General features: G+C 48.4%; 1 protein-coding gene across 1 annotated transcript in view; it reads left to right on the plus strand.

Moving 5' to 3' along the window:
• Positions 1–24,599, plus strand: part of INPP5D (inositol polyphosphate-5-phosphatase D) — a 137,098-nt gene that overhangs the window by 3,353 nt on the left and 109,146 nt on the right. The window contains exon 2 of the mRNA XM_061412651.1: positions 16,709–16,772. Within this exon, the coding sequence (XP_061268635.1) occupies positions 16,709–16,772 (64 nt within the window). The remainder of the gene's footprint in view (positions 1–16,708; positions 16,773–24,599) is intronic.

Here is a 24,599-nt window from a genome sequence, read left to right on the forward strand (position 1 = left end):
GGAGTGGCCTGCTAGCTGGAGAAAGAGGACAGGATTTGCCTATTTAAATGGAACTAAGGAGGGGGTGAGGGAAACGCCAAAAGACAAGGCTGCGATTGATAGCGGCCCACGTGACCGATGTGTGCACGTTCGCCCCCGGGCCTAGCAAAGCTGCACTTCCTCTCGGGAGGTCAGCCCTACACCTGCCTCGGAGCAAGAAGACACAGGTCCCTCCTCCACAACTCAGAAAACCTCAGAAAAACCGAGGCCCATCTCAGGGTGCAGAGAGCTGGAGGGGAGGACCCCAGGCAGCTGACTCCATAGACGGAGTCCCGCTCTGCCTTCTTGCAGCAAGGGGCTTGAGATCGCGAGGGGCAGTGGGTCTTCTGGGTGGGGCCTATGTCACGCTCCCCTGGCTCCACGCGAACCCGCCAGCAGACTAGGGAGGTCAGGGGGGCTCCTTGATGGGGCTGTCTGGCCCCTTTTGTACAGAGGATACTAAGAGACTGTCAAGCTTGTGTCTTCCTCTCCTGCCAGGACTGCGCTTCCACGTGAGGCCAGCATACCTGCCATGTGCTTTCTGCTGCAGGGAAGAGGTACACCTTTGGGGATTCAGGTCCATCAGCGTGCGGGGTCATGGGTCAGTTGGGGCCAGGCTTTCCTTGCCCTGGCTGGACAGGTTGAACCAGAGCAATGGCCCAGAGGAGTCAGCGATATACTGCCGTCTCTGTAAGAGCAGCCCAGCCCCCAAGAGTGAGCCTATATATTCTGGGTCCATCAGCCACCATGCAGGATAGAGTTGCCTGGTCCAGTGGTGTTTCCACTAAACCACACAGGAGAGAGTTGGCTTCCCTCCCAGGGGCAGAGGCAGGCAAGTGCTAGAAACCCATGCCTGGCCTGACCAGCTGTGACGAGGACGTGATCTTGGTTTCCCTCAGCACCTGGCCGACCACAAGCTTTGCCCAGGCAAAGCTACAGCCGCCTTCCCAGGGACAGTACACGGCAGCCTGGACTTGGCAGCCTTGTGAGCACGGCCAGAAAGACAAAGAGGCCCCAGAAGGACATTTTGTCACCAAAAGTGCCCTTTGAGAAGGCATTCTACTTGTTAGTAAGAAAGTTATGGCCCCTTGAGGTAGGGCAGGCCATACCATTGCAGCCTTGCTCTGCAAACCGAAGGTGGATACTGATGCATTCTGCCTAAAAATAACAGTAGAAGACAACCTGCATGTCAGATTCTGTTCTAAGCTCTTCGCACACACTGACTCACTCACTGTCCACACTGGCCTTCGGAGGAAGTGTGGTTATTATCCGCACTTTACAGGTGCGGAAAACTGAGACCCAGAGAGGTTAGGTAACATGCTGTATGTTCACAGTACTAATGACGGCAGGACCAGGACTTGAATTTACTGTTTCTGGGAGAGAGGAAGAGAGAGACGTCAGCAAGTCTGGGTGTGTGTAGAGTCAGAGGAGGCCTGGAGGGGAGACCCCTCGTGATGGAGCACAGAGAAGGCACTTGTCAGGGGAGTGGGCAGAAATGTCCTGGAGAGGTGTAAAGCCATTTACTAAGGTGTGAATGGGTCTGATGTAATCCTTCCTCCAACCCCCTTTCAAACTTTAGGAAAGTTTATACTGATCCCAGATGCTGGGAAAGATTGAGGGCAGGAGGAGAAGTGGGCAGCAGTGGGTGAGATGGTTGGATGGCATCACCAACTCCATGGACATGAGTTTGAGCAGACTCCGGGAGATGGTGAAGGACAGGGAAGTCTGGTATACTGCAGTTCATGGGGTCACAAAGAGTTGGACGCAACTTAGCAACTAAACAACAAGAACGACAAATATTGCTCATGAATTACTTTTGTGCAAGTGCAAAGGAAAAGACTGTTTTTCCCATCTGGTATTGACAAAGGGTGAGAGATGCTGGCACAGACAGTAGTCAGAGCCAGAGGACCACAGCTCCTAAAAGCTGGTTTGTGTAAGAGATTGTTCGGTTCGCTCTCTAGTTGTCCAGGGACCACTACTCTGAGCAGTCCTTCTGCGTTCAGGACCAAGAAGGGAGTGATGTGCCTGGGGAGGCCTCTCCGTCTAACAGGTTCCTGGTACTTTCTTTGTGCAGCGACTCGTAAAACCCATAGTCGAGCGTCCCCAGGTTCTCTGTGCCCTAGCTTAGCGTCCTGGAGAAATTTTTCCAGAACCAGGGAAGCTTGGCTTTGGTTTGTCTTTCCCTAGTGGGTCAACAGTAAAGAATCAGCCTGTAATGCAGGCGACCCAAGTTCAGTCCCTGGGTCTGGAAGATCCCCTGCGGGAGGGCATGGCAACCCACTCCAGTATTCTTGCATGGAGAATCCCATAGACAGAGCCTGGTGGGCTACATTTTGTAGGGTCTCAAACAGTCGGACACAACCAAAGAGACTGAGCACCTGTCTACCTGACAGGTGAGAGTCACCTGTGCACAGACTTCGGAGCTTCTCCGATGAGTGGTCCCATCTCCTGGACCGTGAACCCCAGCATGACCATGAGAGGTGGTGCTCTAGGCCTTCCTCCCTGCCCCAGTGATGGAGGGGCTTCCCTCGCTAATTCAGGTCATGTGATGAAGTCCTTAGAGGCAAGCCCTCTGCAGTTGGCTGGGCCTCGTGTGAGTTGTAACCTCTGTGAGATGCTAACCTCCCTGTACCCACCCAGGGTCCTCAGTAGGGAAATGCCCGCTCATTGGGTTAATTTTTTATTGCAGTAAAACTCACATCCTGTAGAATCAGTGTACCATTCAGTGGTGTGTAGTGTAAACCATCAGTTCAGTTCAGTTCAGTTGCTCAGTCCTGTCCAACTCTTTGCGACCCCATGGACTGCAGCACGCCAGGCTTCCCTGTCCATCATCAACTCCTGGAGCTTGCTCAAACTCATGTCCATCGAGTTGGTGATGCCATCCAACCATCTAACACCAGAACATTTCATCACCCCTCCCCTTCCTAAAAAACCTGAACCTCTTAGGAGTCACTTCCCATTTCCCAAAAAGCCTGAACCTCTTAGGAGTCACTTCCCATTTCTGTCCCTCCCAAGCTGTGGCAACTACTGATTGACTTACTTTCTGTCTCTGACAATTTGCCTATTCTGGGTAATTTCATAGGAATAGAATCATATAATATGTGGCCTTTCGTATCTGACTTCTTACCTGGCATAATGCTTCCAAGGTTTATCCATGTTGTAGTATGAGTCATCCCTTTTCATGGATAAATAGTAGCCCATTTAATCAAGAGGTCACATTTTATTTAGCTGTTCATCAGTTGACAGGCATTTAGGTTGCTCCTCCTTTTGTGCTATTAGGAATGGTGCTGCTGCTGCTAAGTCGCTTCAGTCGTGTCCAACTCTGTGTGACCCCACAGACGGCAGCCCACCAGGCTCCCCGTCCCTGGGATTCTCCAGGCGAGAACACTGGAGTGGGTGCCATTTCCTTCTCCAATGCGTGAAGGTGAAAAGTGAAAGTGAAGTCGCTCAGTCGTGTCCGACCCTCAGCGACCCCGTGGACTGCTGCCTTCCAGCCTCCTCCATCCATGGGATTTTCCCAGGCAGGAGTACTGGAGTGGGGTGCCATTGCCTTCTCCGATGAATGATGCTGCTGTGGTCATTTAAGTTCAAGTTTTTTTATGCACATGTGTTTTCAACTGTCGTGGGTGGAACTGCTGGGTCATGTGGTAATTCTGTGTTTTACATTTTGTGGAACTGTCCATCTTTTCTACAGCAGTGGTGCTGTTTCATTCCCATCAGCAGGGTCTGAGGGTTCTAATGTTTCCACACCCTCACCACACTTGTTACTATCGTTTTGGTAATGGCCGTCCTAGTGGGTGTGAAGTAGCCTCTTACTGTGACTTGGGCTGGCATCGCTCTAATGATGGATGTCGTTGAGCCTCTTCTCCTCTGCTCCTTGGCCATTTGTATACCTTCTTTGAAGAAATGTCTGTTCGTATCTTTGGCCCATGTAAAAAATGGAGTGATTTGTCTTTCCGTTGATGTCATTGGATTATTGAGAGGATAAAACGGGACAGTGTGGAGATAAGCATACATAGTCAGCACCCGCTGAACCCTGGCTGTTCCTTTTTTTTTTTTTTAATTGGAGGATGATTGCTGTGCAACACGGTTGTGGTCTCTGCCTTACGGCAACGCGAATGAGTCATAATTCGACACATATATCCCCTTCCTCTGGACCGCCTCCCCTCCCCACCCCTCTAGGTCATCACGGAGTGCCAGGTGGGCCTCCCTGTGCTGTGCAGCAGTGTCCTGCCGGTTATCTGTTTCACACAGGATGGTGTATGGGTGTCAATGCTCCTTTCTCAGTCTGTCCTTCCCTCTCCTCCCCACGCCCTGGCCTCCAGCCCAGTCTCCACACCTGCGTCTCCATTTCCTCTCTGTCAATAAGTTCGTCCGTCCTGGTTTTCTAGATGCCAGCCATACGCCATTAACATACTGTATCTGACCTAGCTTCGCGCTGTATGACAGGCTCTTGGCCATGACTTTTTACGAGCTGCCAAGTGAGGAGCGACATCTCAGAGGCAGAGGAGGGAAGGCCGGTGTGCGAGGAGCGCTCCGCAGGAGGGGAGAGGAGGGCGGTGGCTGAGCGTCACTCCTGGGGCTTCCTGGAGCCGCGGGAGCCTCCGGGAGACACTGAGCTGTCATGTGGGGCCCCTCAGAGGAAGTGCTCGGAGAGACGAGGCAGGAAGAGGACGCGGATGACGCACGCGTGGCCGCGGCTGTGGGCGGGGGGCCCGGTGAGCGCCCGGAGGTCAGAGAGAGAGAGGGGCCTGGGGCTCAGGGGCCAGGAAGAAGCGCTGAGTGAAGCTGGGAGAAGGAAGAGAAAGGCGAGACGCGGAGGCCATCTTAACAGTGATTAACCACCAACACAGGAGGGAGAGACTGAGGGATCTGGAGTCCGAAGGCTCCAAGGAAGCCCAGCGGCAGATGAGGTGGCCTCAGTGTCCACAGCCCTGCAGGCCAGGCCCCCGGGCAGCTCTGTGGACCAGCTCCCTCCTCTCTCCTGCTGACTTCACAGTCCCTTTGTCCCATTATTGAGAAAAGTGTTGTGTTTCCAAGTACCAGGACCCAGACTTTTTGGGTTCGATTACTTACTGTAAATGACACCAAAGGGTCAGCTGGCCCAGCCCCTCCCTTGCCAACCAGAAACCTGCCCTCCAGAGGGGAGAGTCTTGCTAGGCATCCCGTGTGTCAGGGGCAGTGTAGACATAGACCCGCTGATAAACAGGGCGGTGTTTTGTTCAGTTCAGTTCAGTTCAGTCGCTCTGTCGTGTTCGCCTCTTTGAGACCCCCATGGACCCCTGGCAGCACGCCAGGCCTCCCTGTCCCTCACCATCTCCCAGAGCTTGCTCAAACTCATACCCATTGAGTCGGTGATGCCATCCAACCATCTCATCCTCCATCGTCCCCTTCTCGCACGTTTTTTCAAGGAACCTTAAAAAATACAGTATTAAGTTAAACATATAGAGTTCAAGGTGTTAAGAAGGAAAATAATTACCCAACCACTGAGATGAGAGACTAACACAAATAATGTTAATTTGTTGCTGTATTTTCTCATTTATATTCTATGTATTTATATAGATAGATACATATGTTTATACATAGGTAGATACATACATACCTCTATAAGTTTCATAAGCTCCATATTATATTAATATATGCCTAATACCATGTAATTTTAGTCTGCATTTTCTAGCAACATTAGCATTTTCTCATTTAGTTAACATTTCTTCCTAAATATCATATTTAATAGATGCACAAATTCTATTACACGATGCACCATAATTTATGGACTACTCTTCTATTGTCAGACATTCAACTTACTAACAGTGTTTCGTTATTTTAAATATGACAGTGATGAAGGTCTTTGTGCAAATATGTGACATTTCCGATGATAGATTTTAGGGGAGGAATTACTGGATCAAAGGATATGTTTTTAAGGCTCTTGATGAAAAACGACAAATTGCTTTCCAGAAATCTTGTTATAATTTATGTTCTGGTAAGCAGTGCCAAAGAGCACCCACCTCATTCCAGCCTCCATTTACTGAATATTTTCATTTTTAAAATATATTGAATTACAAGGTGAAAGGTAGCTAATTTCCATTCATTTTGATTTGCATTGCTTGATTGCAGTCGTGGTAAACTTGTTTGGATTATTGACTTTCATCATTTCTCTCTTGTGAATGGTCTGCTTCATTCTCTCTTTGCCTTTTTTCATTTGAAACTGTAGTTTTTCTGTTATCACCTCTTTGCATGAATTCCTTATATCACATTTGTTGCGAATATTTTCGCTGTGGTTGCCTTTAAACTTTATGACTTTCCCCACCCCCCACATTCAGAGATTGTAAATTTTTGTAAAGTCTATCAATCATGCTCTTTTGTGACTTTTTCCCCTTTACTTTCCAATGTAGAGTCCTTCTGCACCCAGGAATTTTGTTTCTTTTGCTTCCTGTCGGGAGCAGGGCCTTTAGAGCTAATGGGCTCAGGCTAAGAGGCCACTCTGCCTTTCCAAGCTCTGGTAGATTGTCTAACGCTATGGGGCCTCGGTTTCCTCATCTGAAAACCAGGGATAAGAATACCCATGTGGTGTTGTTGGATGGACTGAATGAAAAGTGTATATCACATGCTTAGCAGAGTATGTGGCAAAAGCAGATGGAGAAAATGTTGGTTTTTCTGTTTTGCTGTTTCTGTTCTACACTGAACACTTTAATCTCTCTGGAATTAATGGATGATGTAAGACAAAGATTTATGGGCATTTTTCTCAAGTAACCATCTTTCTTGAAACCTCCCACTGAATAGCTTATTCCTTGCTCTTCGTGGCCTCTCTCTTACCATGTATTAAGTCTCCCGTATCTCTTTCTTGCCTGTTTAGCCCGGTCCACTTCTGTCTGCTTCTCTCACACCAAGTTAACACTGAATGCCTTACCACCGTTTTATAAACTATTTTACTTTAGGATTTGCATATCTATTCTTTTAAAGTATTCTTCCAGATAAGCCAGATGATAATTTTGACAAGTTGGAAAAAATACTAGTGGGACTTTAAGAAAATTTATTTTTGGCTGCTCAGAGGGCTTTAGTTGCTGCACGCGGGCTGCCGCGCGTGGGGTACTCTCTGGTTGCGGTGTGCAGACTTCTCACTGCTCCCTCTTGTTGAGGGGCATGGGTTCTAGGGCATGTGAGCTCGGGAGTTGCGGCTTAGTTGCCCCATGGCATGCGGAATCTTCCCAACCCAGGGATCGAACTCATGTGCCCTGCATTGGCAGACGGATTCTTAACCACTTCCCTGGTCCACCATGGAAGTCCACTATTCACACTTTGATTGTAAGTGCATGAAATCCATAATACAACTTGTACAAATGGACATTTCAGTATTTTTCAGTCTTAATAATAAATACAGCTATCGCTATTATTTTTAACTTGGTAATTTTCTTCACAGGTCCTACATATTTGTTCAGTTGCTCAGTCGTGTCCGACTCTTTGTGACCCCATGAATTGCAGCACGCCAGGCCTCCCTGTCCATCACCAACTCCCAGAGTTTACTCAAACTCATGGCCATTGAGTTGGTGATGCCATCCAGCCATCTCATCCTGTGTCATCCCCTTCTCCTCCTGCCCTGAATCCCTCCCAGGATCAGGGTCTTTTCCAATGAGTCAACTCTTTGCATGAGGTGGCCAAAGTACTGGAGTTTCAACTTCAGCATCACTCCTTCCAATGAACACCCAGGATTGATCTCCCTTAGAATGGACTGGTTGCATCTCCTTGCAGTCCAAGGGACTCTCAAGAGTCTTCTCCAACACCACAGTTCAAAAGCATCAATTCTTCAGCACTCAGCTTTCTTCACAGTCCAACTCTCACCATGACCCCTGGAAAAACCATAGCCTTGACTAGATGGACCTTTCTTGGCAAAGTAATGTCTCTGCTTTTGAATATGCTATCTAGGTTGGTCATAACTTTCCTTCCAAGGAGTAAGCGTCTTTTAATTTCATGACTGCAGTCACCATCTGCAGTGATTTTGGAGCCAAAAAAATAAAGTCTGACACTGTTTCCAGTGTTTCCCCATCTATTTCCCATGAAGTGATGGGGCCAGATGCCATGATCTTCGTTTTCTGAAGGCTGAGCTTTAAGCCAAGTTTTTCACTCTCCTCTTTCACTTTCATCAAGAGGCTTTTTAGTTCCTCTTCACTTTCTGCCATAAGAGTGGTATCATCTGCGTATCTGAGGTTATTGATATTTCTCCCGGCAATCTTGATTCCAGCTTGTGCTTCTTCCAGCCCAGTGTTTCTCATGATGTACCCTGCTGCTGCTGCTAAGTCACTGCAGTCATGTCCGACTCTGTGCGACCCCATAGACGGCAGCCCACCAGGCTCCCCGTCCCTGGGATTCTCCAGGCAAGAACACTGGAGTGGGTTGCCATTTCCTTCTCCAATGCATGAAAGTGAAAAGCGAAAGTGAAGTCGCTGAGTCTTGTCTGACTCTTAGCAACCCCATGGACTGTGGCCCACCAGGCTCCTCCATCCATGGGATTTTCCAGGCAAGAGTGCTGGAGTGGGGTGCCATTGCCTTCCCCAGATGTACTCTGCATATAAGTTAAATAAGCAGGGTGACAATATACAGCCTTGACATACTCCTTTTCCTATTTGGAACCAGTCTGTTGTTCCATGTCCGGTTCTAACTGTTGCTTCCTGACCTGTATACAGGTTTCTCAAGAGGCAGGTCAGGTGGTCTGGTATTCCCATCTCTTTCAGAATTTTCCACAGTTTATTGTGATCCACACAATCAAAGGCTTTGGCATAGTCAATAAAGCAGAAATAGATGTTTTTCTGGAACTCTCTTGCTTTTTTGATGATCCAGCTAGAAAGCTAAAAAAAAAATTAAAAAAAGAAAGCTAGCTGTGAGTTCAGGAACTCCTACTGTATTTATGTTGCAGGACAGAGCTGTGTCCTGTGTATTTCTCATCTTCCCTCTCCTCCTGTACTGACTGACTTTCTCAGATTTATCTTCTTCCTTGTTAAAGTTCTCCAGAACACAAAGCTGCTGTTCACTGCCTCTCTCATAGTGTTTAATGCTGACTGTAGAACTCTAGGTTTTTCACTTCTGACCAGTTTTTTGTTTTATCTCCTGTTCCTCAGTTTTTACAATGCATTTCTCCAGTTTCAGAGAAGCAGTTGTCTCTTAAATCTTACTGAGCTCACAAGTCAGACTTCTCCAGAGTGTATTTTCTTTTTCACTTTTTCTTTTTGCAGTGCTTCTATGTAACATGGAGACATCATCTTTGAGTTCTCAGAAAAATGGTACCCCCTTCTTTTGAGTGGCGCTGTTTTTAATAGATCTGGTGATTTTTCTTTTCCAGCAAAGAACTGTCAGGAAAAAACTGGATCTGATTATTTTTTTAGACACTGGGTTGGGTTTCTGCCCAGCTCTTCTTCCCAATGATAAAGCAGCAGCAGGGATGGGAGAGGGAGCCCCCTGATCTGAGATCCACCTGATTGGGTTGAGTAACGCAGGGGTGGTGTGGTACGCGGATAGGTGGGCTTCCTCCCTTGGGTCTCAGGCAAGGCCCCTCCCCAGGATGCTGGGGCAGGGCGCACTGCAGGCCCGCAACTACGCTCACCCCACCTCTCACCTGGCCACCTGGGCCGCCTCCTCCTGCTTCCTCTCTTCTGAACCCATGGCCTCTTTTCCTCATTCTCTTTGACTGGGATTCTCTGAGGTTTGGGCGGGGACAGTGAGCACCCTTGGTTCGTAGGGTGCACATACATTGTCTCTAATTTCTACCTTGCACTCAAGTGGCTCTTTTGAATGTAGAGCTTCCAATCCTTGTTCTCCCATCCTCTCTTCATCCAGATGTCTGCAACACTCAAGCAAAGAAAAAAAGAGAAAACACATACAATTAGAAATTAGAACTGAAGGATCAGATCAGATCAGTCGCTCAGTCATGTTTGACTCTTTGTGACCCCATGAATCACAGCACGCCAGGCCTCCCTGTCCATCACCAACTCCCGGAGTTCACTCAGACTCACGTCCATCGAGTCAATGATGCCATCCAGCCATCTCATCCTCTGTCATCCCTTTCTCCTCCTGCCCCCAATCCCTCCCAGCATCAGAGTCTTTTCCAATGAGTCAACTCTTTGCATGAGGTGGCCAAAGTACTGGAGTTTCAACTTCAGCATCACTCCTTCCAATGAACACCCAGGATTGATCTCCCTTAGAATGGACTGGTTGCATCTCCTTGCAGTCCAAGGGACTCTCAAGAGTCTTCTCCAACACCACAGTTCAAAAGCATCAATTCTTCAGCGCTCAGCTTTCTTCACAGTCCAACTCTCACATCCATACATGACCCCTGGAAAAATCATAGCCTTGACTAGATGGACCTTTGTTGGCAAAGTAATGTCTCTGCTTTTGAATGTGCTATCTAGGTTGGTCATAACTTTCCTTCCAAGGAGTAAGCATCTTTTAATTTAATGGCTGCAGTCACCATCTGCTGTGATTGACACTGTTTCCAGTGTTTCCCCATCTATTTCCCATGAAGTGATGGGACCAGATGCCATGATCTTCGTTTTCTGAAGGTTGAGCTTTAAGCCAACTTTTTCACTCTCCTCTTTCACTTTCATCAAGAGGCTTTTTAGTTCCTCTTCACTTTCTGCCATAAGGGTGGTATCATCTGCATATCTGAGGTTATTGATATATCTCCTAGCAATCTTGATTCCAGCTTGTGTTTCTTCCAGCCCAGCATTTCTCATGATGTACTCTGCATATAAGTTAAATAAGCAGGGTGACAATATACAGCCTTGACGTACTCCTTTTCCTATTTGGAACCAGTCTGTTGTTCCATGTCCAGTTCTAACTGTTGCTTCCTGACCTGCATACAAATTTCTCAAGAGGCAGATCAGGTGGTCTGGTATTCCCATCTCTTTCAGAATTTTCCACAGTTTATTGTGAGCCACACGGTCAAAGGCTTTGGCATAGTCAATAAAGCAGAAATAGATGTTTTTCTGGAACTCTCTTGCTTTTTCCATGATCCAGCGGATGTTGGCAATTTGATCTCTGGTTCCTCTGCCTTTTCTAAAACCAGCTTGAACATCTGGAAGTTCACGGTTCACATATTGCTGAACTGAAGGATAATGAGTTACAAAGGAGTTTTTTAAACAACTCGGGAACATGCTAAGCTGATCGGCTGAGTGAGACAGACACTCATGAGGTTCTCGAATTTCAGAATTTGATTTCTCTCTCTCTCACCATAAGAAAAGATGCTTCTGGGCATGTTCTCAGTGGTTATTTGGCTAGGAATAGTCACACAGAAATAGTAACATTAATCTGAAAGAATAAATAAAATGCCACGAAGTAGTTTCTCCCTATTTCCATTTGCTTATCCTCTTACATTCGAGTTAAACTTCCCAAACCCGGGATCTGAAAGTGCCTTCGCTGGGGAAGCATCTCCTGCTGGACAGTGTAGGCACCTATAGTCACCCAACGGCTGGCTATCGGGAGTCGGGAGTCGCACGGAAAATTCGCTGTGAGAGCCACTGCCTCTGAGAATAGAGTGATCCCATATGCGGGAGGCTGGGCCAGCCCAGCGTCATCCCAGCCTGGGTCTCCAATGGGAATATTCCTAACACACTTGCTCTGAAATGTGGCCCAGACCCTGTAAGGAGCAGCAACTGAAGAGCAGGGTTAGCGCCCTAAATTGTAACTACATCAATCCCGGTACCCCTCATGTGCAAAGTGAGTGCTCTACCATTTGAGCTAACTCCCCCTTCCCTCAAATTGTTACTAAATCATTATCAAGAGGTGAGAAAGGGCTAAATAGGATCCATGGTCCCCAGTGAGCACACTGTCTGGGCTATGTTCCAGGGCAGTGGTTGTCTAAGGTGATTTACTTGTGGAGTCTTCACTGTAAACACTCTATATGTAAGATTCTGCGGATGTATGTATGTTTGTGTGGGCTTTCCTGGTGGCTCAGCAGTAAAGAATCCGCCTGCTACAGGAGACTTGGGTTCAGTCCCTGGGTCGGGAAGATCCCCTGGAGGAGGGCATGGCAACCCACTCCAGTATTCTTGCCTGGAGAATCCCGTGGACAGAGGAGCCTGACAGGATCAGTCCATAGGGTCGCAAAGAGTCGGACACGACTGAAGCAACTTAGCACACAGGCATGTGTGTGTGTACCCACCTGAAAGAAGAGCTGACTCATTGGCAAAGACCTTGGTGCTGGAAAAGATTGAAGGCAAAAGGAGAAAGGGGCAGCAGAGGATAAGATGGTTAGAATAGCATTAATGGACATAAATTTGAGCAAACTCCCAGAGATAGTGAAGGACAGGAAAGCGTGGCGTGCTACAGTCCATAGGGTCATGAAGAGTCAGAGACAACTTAGCCACTGAACAACAACATCCATTTATTAATATGTTATGCATCTGTCTATGCGTGTGCACATGTATGTATATGTACATGTCAAGTGTATGGGACCAGGGTGAAGTGCAGCTGCTGGTGAGTGTGGGAAGCTGAGGAGTGGCCCCCTCCTCCTCTCTGCAGAGCCCCCAGTGGCAGCCAGTTTGAACCACCCGCTCTCCAGGGGGTGTGCTTGGCAGGGGGTGGCGGTGGTGATGCTCACACTTTTCCTTGAAGACCACTGATTCAGCCCCAAGGATGACGTGTGCTCCACCCCCCACCCCCATGCATAGGAGATGCTGAATGTTAACGATCTAAGGGGAAAGTATCTTCTGCTGTACTAGCTTTTGATTCTGATCCATCTGAGTAACACAGAGCCATATCAGTGTTTCTAGAACACCTTTGAAAAAGCCATCGAGGCTTGTCTGCCACACTTAATTCACTGAGGGGCCTTCCTGTTCTGCACGCTTTATGTGTACCCCTCCTGGTGACTCTGTGTTCTTTCTTTCTGTTTACAAGCTGATGTTTGGGGGCCTGTTCCACCTCTTCCATAAATTAGCTGCCCTCAGCCAAATAAGAGACAGTTCTCCGCCCTGGCTTTATTTGCATATCTACAGGAGGAAGTGTCATGAGAACACGCTGTGAAAGATAAGAGCAGAACAGGCTTCCAACTGTCTGGGACGTGTGCCTGGCTGGCTCTACAAATGGAGTTGAGGCTGCAATGGGTGGGCATGGGGGGGAGTGAGGTGGGGGTCTGGGACGGTTCCCCGTTTCCCCGGGGACATCTCTGGGAAGTGAGGTGATGCTGAATTAGAGCTTCATCCTGGCCATCTCTGAAATAAGCCAATAGGGGTGTCAGTTCAGGCTTTGGAGACAGGATAGGAATGGGAAAGATGGGAATTAAAGGGGTCAGAGGAAGAGAGGAAATTTTCCTGTGAAATGAAGAGACACATGGAAGTGAAATCACCCAAAACATTCTCCAAAACTTTGTTTTAACATTCATTGTTTTAAAAGGCATTAAAAATTGTAAGATGGACCACATAAAATTATAAAACCTCTATACAGCTAAGAAGAAAATCATCAATATACAGTGTTAAAAAATAAATAACTCCAAAATATATTGTAGCATATATCAAAATCTTATGAATAAATAACCAAAAGATGATTTTTTTTTAAAAAAGTGAGCCAAAGACATGAAAAGGAATTCACAGAAAAAGAAATACAAATAGCTAAACTTATAAGAACACATTCAACCTTGCTCATAAAGAAAGGCAAATTAAAGCCAGCCATCATCTCTCAAATTTGCAAAAGATTAAAATGTCTGATAACAGCCAGTTGGCAGGGTATGGGGAAATATACACCTTCATATCCAGTTAGTAAGAGACAGGTTAGTAGGAGACACAATGTGACGACTTCACTGGAAGGCAATGTTCAGTTCAGTTCAGTTCAGTCACTCAGTCGTGTCCAACTCTTTGAGACCCCATGAATCGAAGCACGCCAGGCCTCCCTGTCCATCACCAACTCCCGGAGTTCACTCAGACTCACGTCCATCGAGTCAATGATGCCATCCAGCCATCTCATCCTCTGTCGCCCCCTTCTCCTCCTGCCCCCAATCCCTCCCAGCATCAGAGTCTTTTCCAGTGAGTCAACTCTTCGCATGAAGTGGCCAAAGTACTGGAGTTTCAGCTTTAGCATCATTCCTTCCAAAGAAATCCCAGGGCTGATCTCCTTCAGAATGGACTGGTTGCATCTCCTTGCAGTCCAAGGGACTCTCAAGAGTCTTCTCCAACACCACAGTTCAAAAATATCAATTCTTCGGTGCTCAGCCTTCTTCACAGTCCAACTCTCACATCCATACATGACCCCTGGAAAAACCATAGCCTTGACTAGACGAACCTTTGTTGGCAAAGTAATGTCTCTGCTTTTGAATATGCTGTCTAGGTTGGTCATAACTTTCCTTCCAAGGAGTAAGCGTCTTTTAATTTCATGGCTGCAGTCACCATCTGCAGTGATTTTGGAGCCCAAAAAGATAAAGTCTGACAGTGTTTCCAGTGTTTCCCCATCTATTTTCCATGAAATGGTGGGACCGGATGCCATGATCTTCGTTTTCTGAATGTTGAGCTTTAAGCCAACTTTTTCACTCTCCTCTTTCATTTTCATCAAGAGGCTTTTTAGTTCCTCTTCATTTTCTGCCATAAGGGTGGTGTCATCTGCATATCTGAGGTTATTGATATTTCTCCCGGCAATCTTGATTCCAGCTTGCGCTTCTTCCAGTCCAGCGTTTTTCATGATGTACTCTGCATATAAGTTAAATAAGCAGTGTGACAATATACAGCCTTGACGTACTCCTTTTCCTATTTGGAACCAGTCTGTTGTTCCATGTCCAGTTCTAACTGTTGCTTCCTGACCTGCATACAGATTTCTCGAGAGGCAGGTCAGGTTAGTCTCTATCAAAACATGAAGTGCCTGCGACCTTTCGCCCAGCCATTCTCCTTCTGGAGACGTATCCACAACCACGCACAAGTGGCAGCACTTGCAGTGTTTGGTGTGTTTTGAGCACTAGTCTAAATGCTCAATTTACACAAAAAGTTGATGCTGTGTTATTATTCTCCCCTTTTCACTGAAGGGAAACTAAAGGATTTTACTGAGGATTCACCAATGTACACAAGAGGTCAGAACAGAGGTGTTCACTGCAGCATTTAAATACTAATACTATAAATTAGTAGTGAAAAGCCCCCAATAACTACCTGTCCAGGCTTCCTTGGTGGCTTAGATGGTGAAGAATCTGCCTGCAATGTGGGAGCCCCAGGTTTGATCCCTGGGAAGGGGAAAATCCCCTAGAGAAGGGAATGGCTCTCCACTCCAATATTCTTGCCTGGAGAATTCCATGGACAGAGGAGCCTGGTGGGCTACAGTCCATAGGGTCACAAGAATTGGACACAAGTGAGTGACTCACACCACACACACACACCCAACTAGCTGTTCATCATCTTGGTCTAGTCAAATAAATGATGAGCTGGTCATGTGTTGGAACATGACTTGGACAGATTGCTAATAATTTTTTTTCGGTGAAAAGCAGAAAATTCTAGAACAATATATGTAATATGATGTTATTTGCATTTAAAAGATATGCATCAATTTATGTGTATGTTTAAACGTTCTGGAATGATTTACAAAAAGGAGTAGGAACTCCAAAGAATTCACAGGACTGGGGAAGGATACTTTTTTTTTTTTTTTCATTTTGTATCTCTCTGAGTGATCTTAAATTTTGTTAACTAGTGTATAACTTCAAAATCTAGTTAAACAGTGACACATGTGTTGAGTGCTGGGCATGTAGGAGGGGTTAAATGAATGACCGCTTTGTACTGAAGCATCACTTTGATCGTCGAAACAACATGAGCCTCTGTGAGCCGGAGTGTCTAGAGGGGTGGGCAAGTTTTCAGGGTCTGTGAGAATCCCATGTGGGCGAAGTGGGGATGGGAGATTATGGGTAAGAGGGTAGAACAGCCATTTCAACTGAGAGTGTAAGGCCCAAGTGGTGTCCCCCAAATTCCTTACGCCTGTGGCCTCCGCAGCCAAGCCAGGGGAACTCCACGGCCGCCCACTGCCACCAGGCTGTCCTGGATCACCCATCCATGGGCCCCTCCCCCACATGCTCAGCCCTGACAGCCCCCTTTCCTCTCAAGGCTTTTAGGAAGGAAAAAGTGGCTCTCGTTCCTTCCCACGTCAGAGTCCTCTGGACCAGAGGAAGGCTGAGCCTCTAGAAAGAGAATCCGGGATTCCTTGCCCTTCTGTGTTAGAAGCTACCCTGAGGCTCACCCTAAGGCTTCTGGGAAAATCCAGGTTTCTGAAGGAATCATGGCCAGCCTTCGGAAGAACGAACCCATGGGGCAAAGTCTCCCGGGGAGGCAGCCACAGAGGGTGGGGGACTTCCACCCAAAGCTACGTGAGCCTCCCCCTGGCCAGCGCGGCCCCCCTGTGGCTGTGCCCACCTCCCACTTGGCATGCTCCCACTGTGCTCAACTCCTCTAGGGTCTCGTTCCTTCTTCAAACACCCACTCTGGCTCCATTTTGTTTGGCCAACAGGACAGCCCAGAGGTTGAGGAAGCCCTTCCAGGTGAAGGACCCCTTTAGATCAACCCACACAACTGTCAAGCACCAAAGTAAACCATGTCCCAGGGACTCCACCACCTTCCCCTGAGGCTCCTTGAGTGCTGGGGGCCGGGGGTGGGGGGTGAGGTGGGAGGGGGCAAGCAGTGCCTCTGTCCCAGGCCCCTCGATGTCCAGAAAAAGTATAGGTTCTAACTCAGCCCTTGGTCTGTTCCAGGTACCGGAATTGTGTTTACACTTACAGGATTCTGCCCAATGAAGACGATAAATTCACTGTTCAGGTGAGTCTTTTAGAAACCTCGAAACGTGACCTTGACTGCAACCTATACTGGCAGCAAAAGAGGAAGGAGGGAAGAAACCGGGTGTCCCGGGCAGCCTAGACGTGGGGCTTGTCTGAGCCTGTCTTTCTCCTAGAGGACCCTGGCTGGGGTTGCTCAGCGGGCAGACCATGATCCTGCAAAGGGACCTGCTCCAGGGCGTGATGGAGCAGGCGCCACAGACACTGTCTGTGTTCATGGGTGTGAAGGGGAAATAAAGGGAAGAAGGATGCTCAGATGCAAAGGAAAAGTGACTATGGTCGTTGATTCTTTTCTTCGATGTGTTCAAATGCATGAGAGTAAGTGGACCGTGAAGGAGAGAAGAGAGGGAGCTTGCAGGACAGCAGACCGTAGGTTTTGAGGGGCTAGAATATCACCCTAAGGATGAGCAGGAAATAATACCTTTGAATTCATAGAGACCTGTTCTGTCAAAGGCATCATGACATCTGATTTCCCCATGGAAAGTCCGAACACATAAAACCCTGATTATAAAGGTTAAAGAGGGAGTTCCCTGGCGGTCCAGTGGTTGGGACTTGGCCCTTTCATTGCTGTGAACCCGGGTTCCATACTTGGTCAAGGAACTAAAGATCCTGAAAGCACAAGCTGTGCAACTTGGCAAAAAAAAAAAAAAGAGAGAGAGAGAAGGAAGAAAAAGGTTACAGAAGGACATACCAAGTGTGCCAAGCCCAGGAAAACCACCCTCCATATGGTTTGTGTGCCAAGCCCCACGGGTGTTGCGTCATCACAATGCATGACAACAGAGATGCAGAGGCCAGGGGAGCTCTTTTTACCTGGCTGCCCCGAGACAGCAGTGGGGTGGGCCGAATAAAGAAGACTGTGCTCTCGCCGGTGGGGGCAGAGGAGAGACACTCAGCTCTCCAGCCCCTGGGGAGGGGCACCACCAGGTGAGGTGCCCCACCCGTATGCCGAGCAGAGTGGCCAGGATACACGAGGGTCGGGACACTACATCATGAAGGAGCCATGACAGGACCAGGGGGGTTAGTTGAAAAGAAAGTAAAAGTGGAAGGGGTGAGGTGGCGTGCAATCATTGATTCCGGAGATAAATGGAATGATGTATTTTGTACAGAACTAGGGTGCAACAGGCTTCCCTGGTGGCTCAGACGGTAAAGAGTCTGCCTGCAATGCAGGAAATCTGGGTTCAATCCCTGGGTCGGGAAGATCCCCTGGAGAAGGGCATGGCAACCCGCTCCAGTATTCTTGTCTGGAGAATCCCCATGGACAGAAGAGCCTGGTGGGCTACAGTCCATGGGATTGCACAGAGTCGGACACGGCTGAAGCGACTCAACACACACTCAGGAGGCAGTGGGACAGACAACTGGACAATAGGCAGGTCCCTGGGGTACATGGGGCTGCAAAGAATCGGACATAACTGAGTGCACTCTCATGGACACACACGCAGGTCAGGCTGAGTGTAGCTTCTGGCTTCTTGGTCCTTTCCCACAAGTGCATCTGCAGTGATATCTAAAGAACGCCCGTTTGAATGTTTTTGGATGGTCTGGGACACCCCCATGTCTCAGCCTTGCCACTAGGAATACATGTTGGTACCCCAATACTAGACGATCTTTTCAAGACTTGGCAGCCACCCACCACTGGGATGGTGGTCTTCTTGTGGGCTCCTCACCTGTCAGGGACAAGACTGCCCAAGGGGAGGCCTGCCTGGGGAGCCAGTGGGGCTCAATGGCCTTGAATTTTCCCCAAGTCTAGGACTGTGTGAACTTTCCCACAGAGGTTGGTGTCCTTGATTGGTGGTTTGCTGAAAGGAGTTTAAACTCTCAAGTTAAAAGTTAGTCGGGGCTTTTGATCTTTTTTCCCCTTGTGGTTTCTTTTATTCCTTCAAAGGGAAGAAGACTTTAAGTATGACTAGGTCGTAAGCTGGAAAAGGCCAGACTGCGGCTTCTTGTACAGAGTTTGCACTCATGGCTTGTAACCGTCTTAAGCTGCACCCAGGTCTGGACCCTCTCGCCGTCACTCCTTGCTGCCGTGACATCGCGTTTTCCAGGGAACGGCTGCCAGTCCTGCAGCAGCTTCCAAACCTGGGGCCTCACCAGGCTTTGGGGGTCGAAAAGAACAGAGAATCAGTTTGGCTAACGTGTGCAAGGAGTGTGGGCAGCCCTGGGGGAGATGCACAGCGCAAGGAGGGAGAAGGCTGGGCCTGGACCAGAAGGGCTTGGGGCCCTGCAGTCCAGGCGCTACCTGCCACGACTCAGCCCCTCTTGGGGGGTCTGCCCTGCTCCCACCAACAGGCTCACTACTGAGTTGCCAGTCCTAAGAGGGAAACTGATTGGCTTGGCCATCAACGGCTTTCTCTGCAAGGGGCCCCTTTCTTAGCCCCTCTTGGTGAGTCTGCCCTGCTCCCACCAACAGTCTCATTACTGAGTTGCCAGTTCTGAGAGGGAACCTGGTTGGCTCGGCCATCAACAGCTTTCTCTGCAATCCTCTGTCTTGGAGCAGGGGCTCACCCATGGCTCGGACAACGGGTAGAGTTGTGGGGATGAGGCATCATTACCTGAGGCCTACACTCAGCCAGGCAGATCTCAGAAAAACCAGGCCCTCTGGACGCATCTTTCCCCAACCCGGGCACTGGGCCTGGGACCTCCTTGGTGACTAGTAACCAGGGTACGGGGAGCTGGGGGTGCCAAGGCAGCCTGGGCCATTTGCACTCCTAAGGATACGCCTTCCTACAAAAACAGAACAGCGCTCAAGACGATCCGAGCAGCTGTGCACGAGGAGCTGGTTAAACCACGCGCACCGTCAGGCTGAGTCCTGGGGTTGTCGGAGCTTCAGTACTTACTGATCAGGGCTTATTTTAACTCCAGTTCCTCTTTTCATGTTGAGGCAAAAACCTCATATTCTTTTCTGAGCTTAGCCACAGTTTCTAAATAACTCATTCCTTACACCTGAGTCTGTTGGGTGCCCCCAGAATAGAAGCCTCCCCAAATAAGATCTGGCCTGAAACATTGCCAAGTGAAGCAGCAAAGACTTTCATCTTAGTCTAATCGCCTTAGCTCTTCTCACCCGGGGCTTCCCGCTTCTTGTCAAAACCAAAGGAGCCACTCTGTCTCTATTGCTTGCCAACCTCGTGAAGTCAGTTGAGTGATGGTCCCCAGATGGCTCAGGTGGAGGAGCGAGCCTGACCCTTGGGGACTCTACTCTCACTCCACCGTCCCCAGATTTATGAAACATCAGAGATGGGTGGGAAGCGTGTAAGCCGTAACTTCATTCAACCCCCGTGCTTTAAAGCATGGATGTCGCTGAGCCCCGCAGAAGTGGGGCATCATGCCCAGGCTCCAGACCTGCCTGGCTAAGCCTTCTATTTTTCGATCCCAGAAAGTGTGTCCAAACCCAGCTGGGCGTTGAACGCCTTAGAGAAGGACGGATTCTGTCCCAGGAAGGAGGACAGGGAGGCAGGGAGATGTAACCTCTCAGAGGGAGACGCTACTTTTCCTTCCATGGTTGTAGATAATAAATGATCAGAGATGACATTTGGCCTTTGCAGTAAGTCAGTTGAGGCACCTGGAAGGCAAGCCAACCACCCAGTTCTCAGCTGGGTCAAGTCAAGCTTGTGCCAGCTGTGTGGTCTCGGGCGTGGGTGTGACTCTGTTGTAAAGTGGGGCTCAAAATCAGGCCTCCCAGACTGCAGGTAAAATACGCAACCAGGGGCAGTGGTCAGTGGCGGGGTTAGCGGGGAGGTGTGCAGGAGGGGGAGCCGCCGGCCTGGCTTTATTTATTTGTCTCTTTATTTATTTATTTGGTTATTGATTCTCTTTGTTTTTTTTTTTTTGGCGGATTCATATCAATGTATGGCAGAACCAATACAATATCATAAAGTGGAAAAAAAAAAATCCGTCATGCCTTTGAAGTCTTGATTTGCTTTGAGAGAAACAGACCTCGAACAAGATGAGGACACCTGTGAACCAGGCTAAGTCAGTTCTACCTCGAGCTAGGATGAAGGAGGAGGGAAGAAGGGCAGGAAATGGGATGGAGAGAGGAGAAAGAGAGAGAGAGAAAGAAGGAACAGTGAAGGAGGAGAGAGGGAAACAGGGAAAGAAAGAGAAGAGGGAGGAAGGTACGTCCCTGCTGGTGCAGTGGTTAGGACTCTGCTTCCAATGGAGGGGTCGTGGGTTCGATCCCTGGCTAGGGACAAGGGTCCCAGATGCTTACCCAAAAAGGAAAAGAAAACAAAAAATAAATAAGGAGGAAGAAAAAGTGAAAGAAGAAAGAGGGAGGGGTTGAAATGAGTGGTGGGGGCAGTTCTGATAGAAAAAAAAAAAAAGAGGGAAACAGGGAGGCACAGAGACACCGTAGAGGGGGAGGGGAAGGGAGAGGAAGGGAGTTCTAGAAGGTTCTAGGCGGTGCTCAGGGGTGGTGGGAAGGAGGCCAGTTTGTGCCGATCAGGCACCCTCAGCTCAGCTCCTCGGGCTGAGGGTTTCCACAGTGTCCCCAGCAGCTCAGATATTTAAGCCTCATTCAACAGCTGCCCTTGAGCCTGAGAACCTTCCAGACTGGAGGTGGAGCTGCTGGTGCTGGGGGTGGGCAGGACTCTGAGGGCCGGCCCCTCAGCCCCGTTTCCCACACTGAGAGTGGATTTCTCGTAAGGCCCTGACTCCCGCCCCGACATGGAAAGGGAAGTGGCCCTCGGAGGAGGAGCGCTGACTCCAGAGTGAGGCCTGGGGTTCCTGAGGCCTTTTGCAATGACCCTCCATCCGGGGATGTCAAGGCAGGGCAAGCAGTCCTGATGGGTCCGCTGGAACGGCCCTGAGGGGAGACCCCAAGGCTGGCATGTAAACAGCCCGCTGCCACAGTCCAAGTGCTTGGGGCCTACAGCTCCATCCTGCGACCCTCCCACCCTCGCTGCTTTTCTGACATCCTTCCTACCCAGAAGAATAAAGGAGAAAATAAAAGCCTCCGCTGGTCCACCGTCAAGGTGACGTTTGCTGCAAACTTCCTGTCTTTTCTTGTGGTTGAGATTCTGCCCTGGCTGGTGAGTGTCGAAGTCAAGACAGGAACATAGACTCAGATTTTAAGGCAACTTTGGGTGAAGAGGGAATTTGAAACCATCTGCCTCATAGTCTCCAGGTCTTCTTTCCCCATTTAGAAGAAAACCCCGGTGGCTTGAGCCGTTCGGGCGACAGACTCATGACTCACTTCCTGGTCCCTGACAGTGGCCGTCACGTTGCTCTGGTCAATGTGGCTTTTGAAGAGAGAGAAAAAAACAAAACAACTTTCTAAAAGCTGTTCCGTCACAAGTGTCCGGGAGGGTTGACGGTTGAGCCATTGTTGTTTAGCTCAGGAAGAGGGTGGCAGCTGTTATTGTTCTGAGTGGTCACCAAGTGAAGTAAAAGATTCCGTCTGAGCCGCTGGGCGAAGGATGTGGCTCGAACACAGACTTCCTGACGTTGCACAAGAGGAGCAGAAGATGCATGGGCGACAGAAGCCACTCCTGCGGGGCCGCCTTGCAGGACTCGGCGGCCGTGTGGTCCACAGCGGGGCCCCCGGTAGGCTCCACGGCAACCAGGCAGTCCCTCTAGGCTGTGACAGCCACATTCTAGAAGCCTGCATTTTCATGTAATTTTATTTCATTTTAGTGTAATCTGCTGTAGAGCAAGGACAGGTCTGTTTCCCAAGCTTCTGGGTATCTCAAAACATTTTCCAGTTGCCATCAGATCCAAAAGGAGATCTGATGAAGATGAAATTCTTGGGGACCAAATTTCCCCTCAAAATTCTACAGAGGCGGTGTTCTACCGTCTTCAGAAACTTAGTATACCTGACTTCCCTGGTAGTGGTTAAGACTCCATATTTCCAAGGCAGGGTGCGCAGTTTTGATCCCCAGTCAGGGAACTAAGATCCCACATGCAGCATGGTGTGGCCAAAAATTAAAAGAAAAAAAAGTTTTAAAGACACTTAGTATACACAATGTATTAAAATACAATAATCCAAGGCCAAGCTGGTACCAGTCCCATTACAGGGAACCAGTATTTTTCGTTTTCTGCTTTGAAGCTGGTGGGAATTCTTTACCACCCTTGTCATTTTCCTCGCATCAATAGTTCCTGGAATGTATTCAGCCTGTTCACTTTGCAAAACCTGGGTCTTTCTTTGTCTCAGAAGACTTTTCTTCTGTTTGATCTTTAGTAAGTGTTGACTCCAGCTCTTCTGGTTTCTGTCTGCCCTCTCTACCTCCAAATGACTGTCTCTACCCTTTCCCCCTCCCCGCTCTGGCCATCTTGTCACTGCTTCTCATGCTTTAAACCTTCCGGTCCACCTTGCCTCAGGTGGACCGTTTCTTCTTTGTTGCCCAAAGCAGAGCCCACACGGGGGCCGACACCTGCTGTGGTTGGTGGGTCTAAGCACAGGAATATTGTTGTTGTTGTTCAGTCGCTCATCATGTCCAACTCTTTGCGACCCCATGGACTGCGGCACTCCAGGCTTCCCTGTCCTCCACCATCTCCTGGAGCTTGCTCAAACTCATGTCCATTGAGTAGTTGATGTCATTCAACCATCTCGTCCTCTGTCATCCGCTTCTGCTTCTGCCTTCAACCTTTCTTTTCCTAGGGTCTTTTCTAATGAGTCAGTTCTTTGCATCAGGTGGCCAAAGTATTGGAGCTTCAGCTTCTGCATCAGTGCTTCCAATGAGTATTCAGGACTATTGTAATGTAATGTAATTGCTAGGAATATGATGCAATAGTAATCAATGAGATGTGATGGGAAATGTTCCACAAGGCCTCTGGTAAAGGTTCATTTGTCTTAGAAGAAGACACAGGATGAAAAGATCCGTTTTCTAAGTTTGGATGCTGTTGTAGGATGTGATTGCTGGAGTTGCTGCTGCCATCTTGAAACCAAGAGGGGCAGTCACTGGAAAGTGAGGCCAGGATGCAGAGGACAGAAAGATGAAATGAACCTGGGTCCTCAGTGATGCCATTGAATTAACTGAGCAGGATTAAGCAGCCTGGTTATTGCCTGGCCTCTGGACTTCCTGTTTGTGAGATAGTTAATTCTTTTTTGTTCAAGCACAGTAGTTAAATTGGGTTTTCTGTTACATGCAGCTAAAAGTACCTCAATATGCAAACGTTTGGACTATTCTGGGGGAATTTCAAAGGAGAAAAAGAGACCTTTCAGTTCAGCATCAGGTTCCACTGCACCAGAAGCTCACAAACCATGGTCTGACATGTGTATCCCCGCAGACATGTGTCTCCTGTTTTCAGCGAGGCCTGTGCCATGTTGCTAGGACCACTCCTGCCCACCCAGATACTCGTGCTGCTTGTCTCCATGCCCCACATCCTGGGGGGTTTGACATCCCTTTCTCCAACTCTAACCAGAAAAAGCACAGAAACCAATCCAACCAGTACTTTAGCAATTACTTGCTTCTTACAGAATGGTTTAGTGTCTTCTGTAACTTCACTGTCAAGATCAGATTCTGGGTCTAACCTTAGTACATGTAAGCGGCTCCTTAGAGCTATCCAACAGAAAAGAGTCTTTCCTCTAAGAAAATAATTGCTGATTACTCCATTGAAAGATCCACCTGCCTTCTGCCCCCCACCTATGGCTCTCAAACCCCTTACCCTGCTTTATCTTCTTCATGGCACTTGTGAATACCTAACTTTATATACTTATTGCTTGATTTATTCATTATTTCTCTTAGAGCTGTTCCTGGCATATAGTAGGAATTCAATAGATATTTGTAGTCATATATCAATAAAATACAAATAAAATACAAAAATACAAATATCAATAGATATTTGTAGTCATGTCTGACTCTTTTGCAACCCCATGGAC

Source organism: Bos javanicus, chromosome 3, assembly GCF_032452875.1.
Source record: "Bos javanicus breed banteng chromosome 3, ARS-OSU_banteng_1.0, whole genome shotgun sequence".
NCBI classification, from domain to species: domain Eukaryota; kingdom Metazoa; phylum Chordata; class Mammalia; order Artiodactyla; family Bovidae; genus Bos; species Bos javanicus.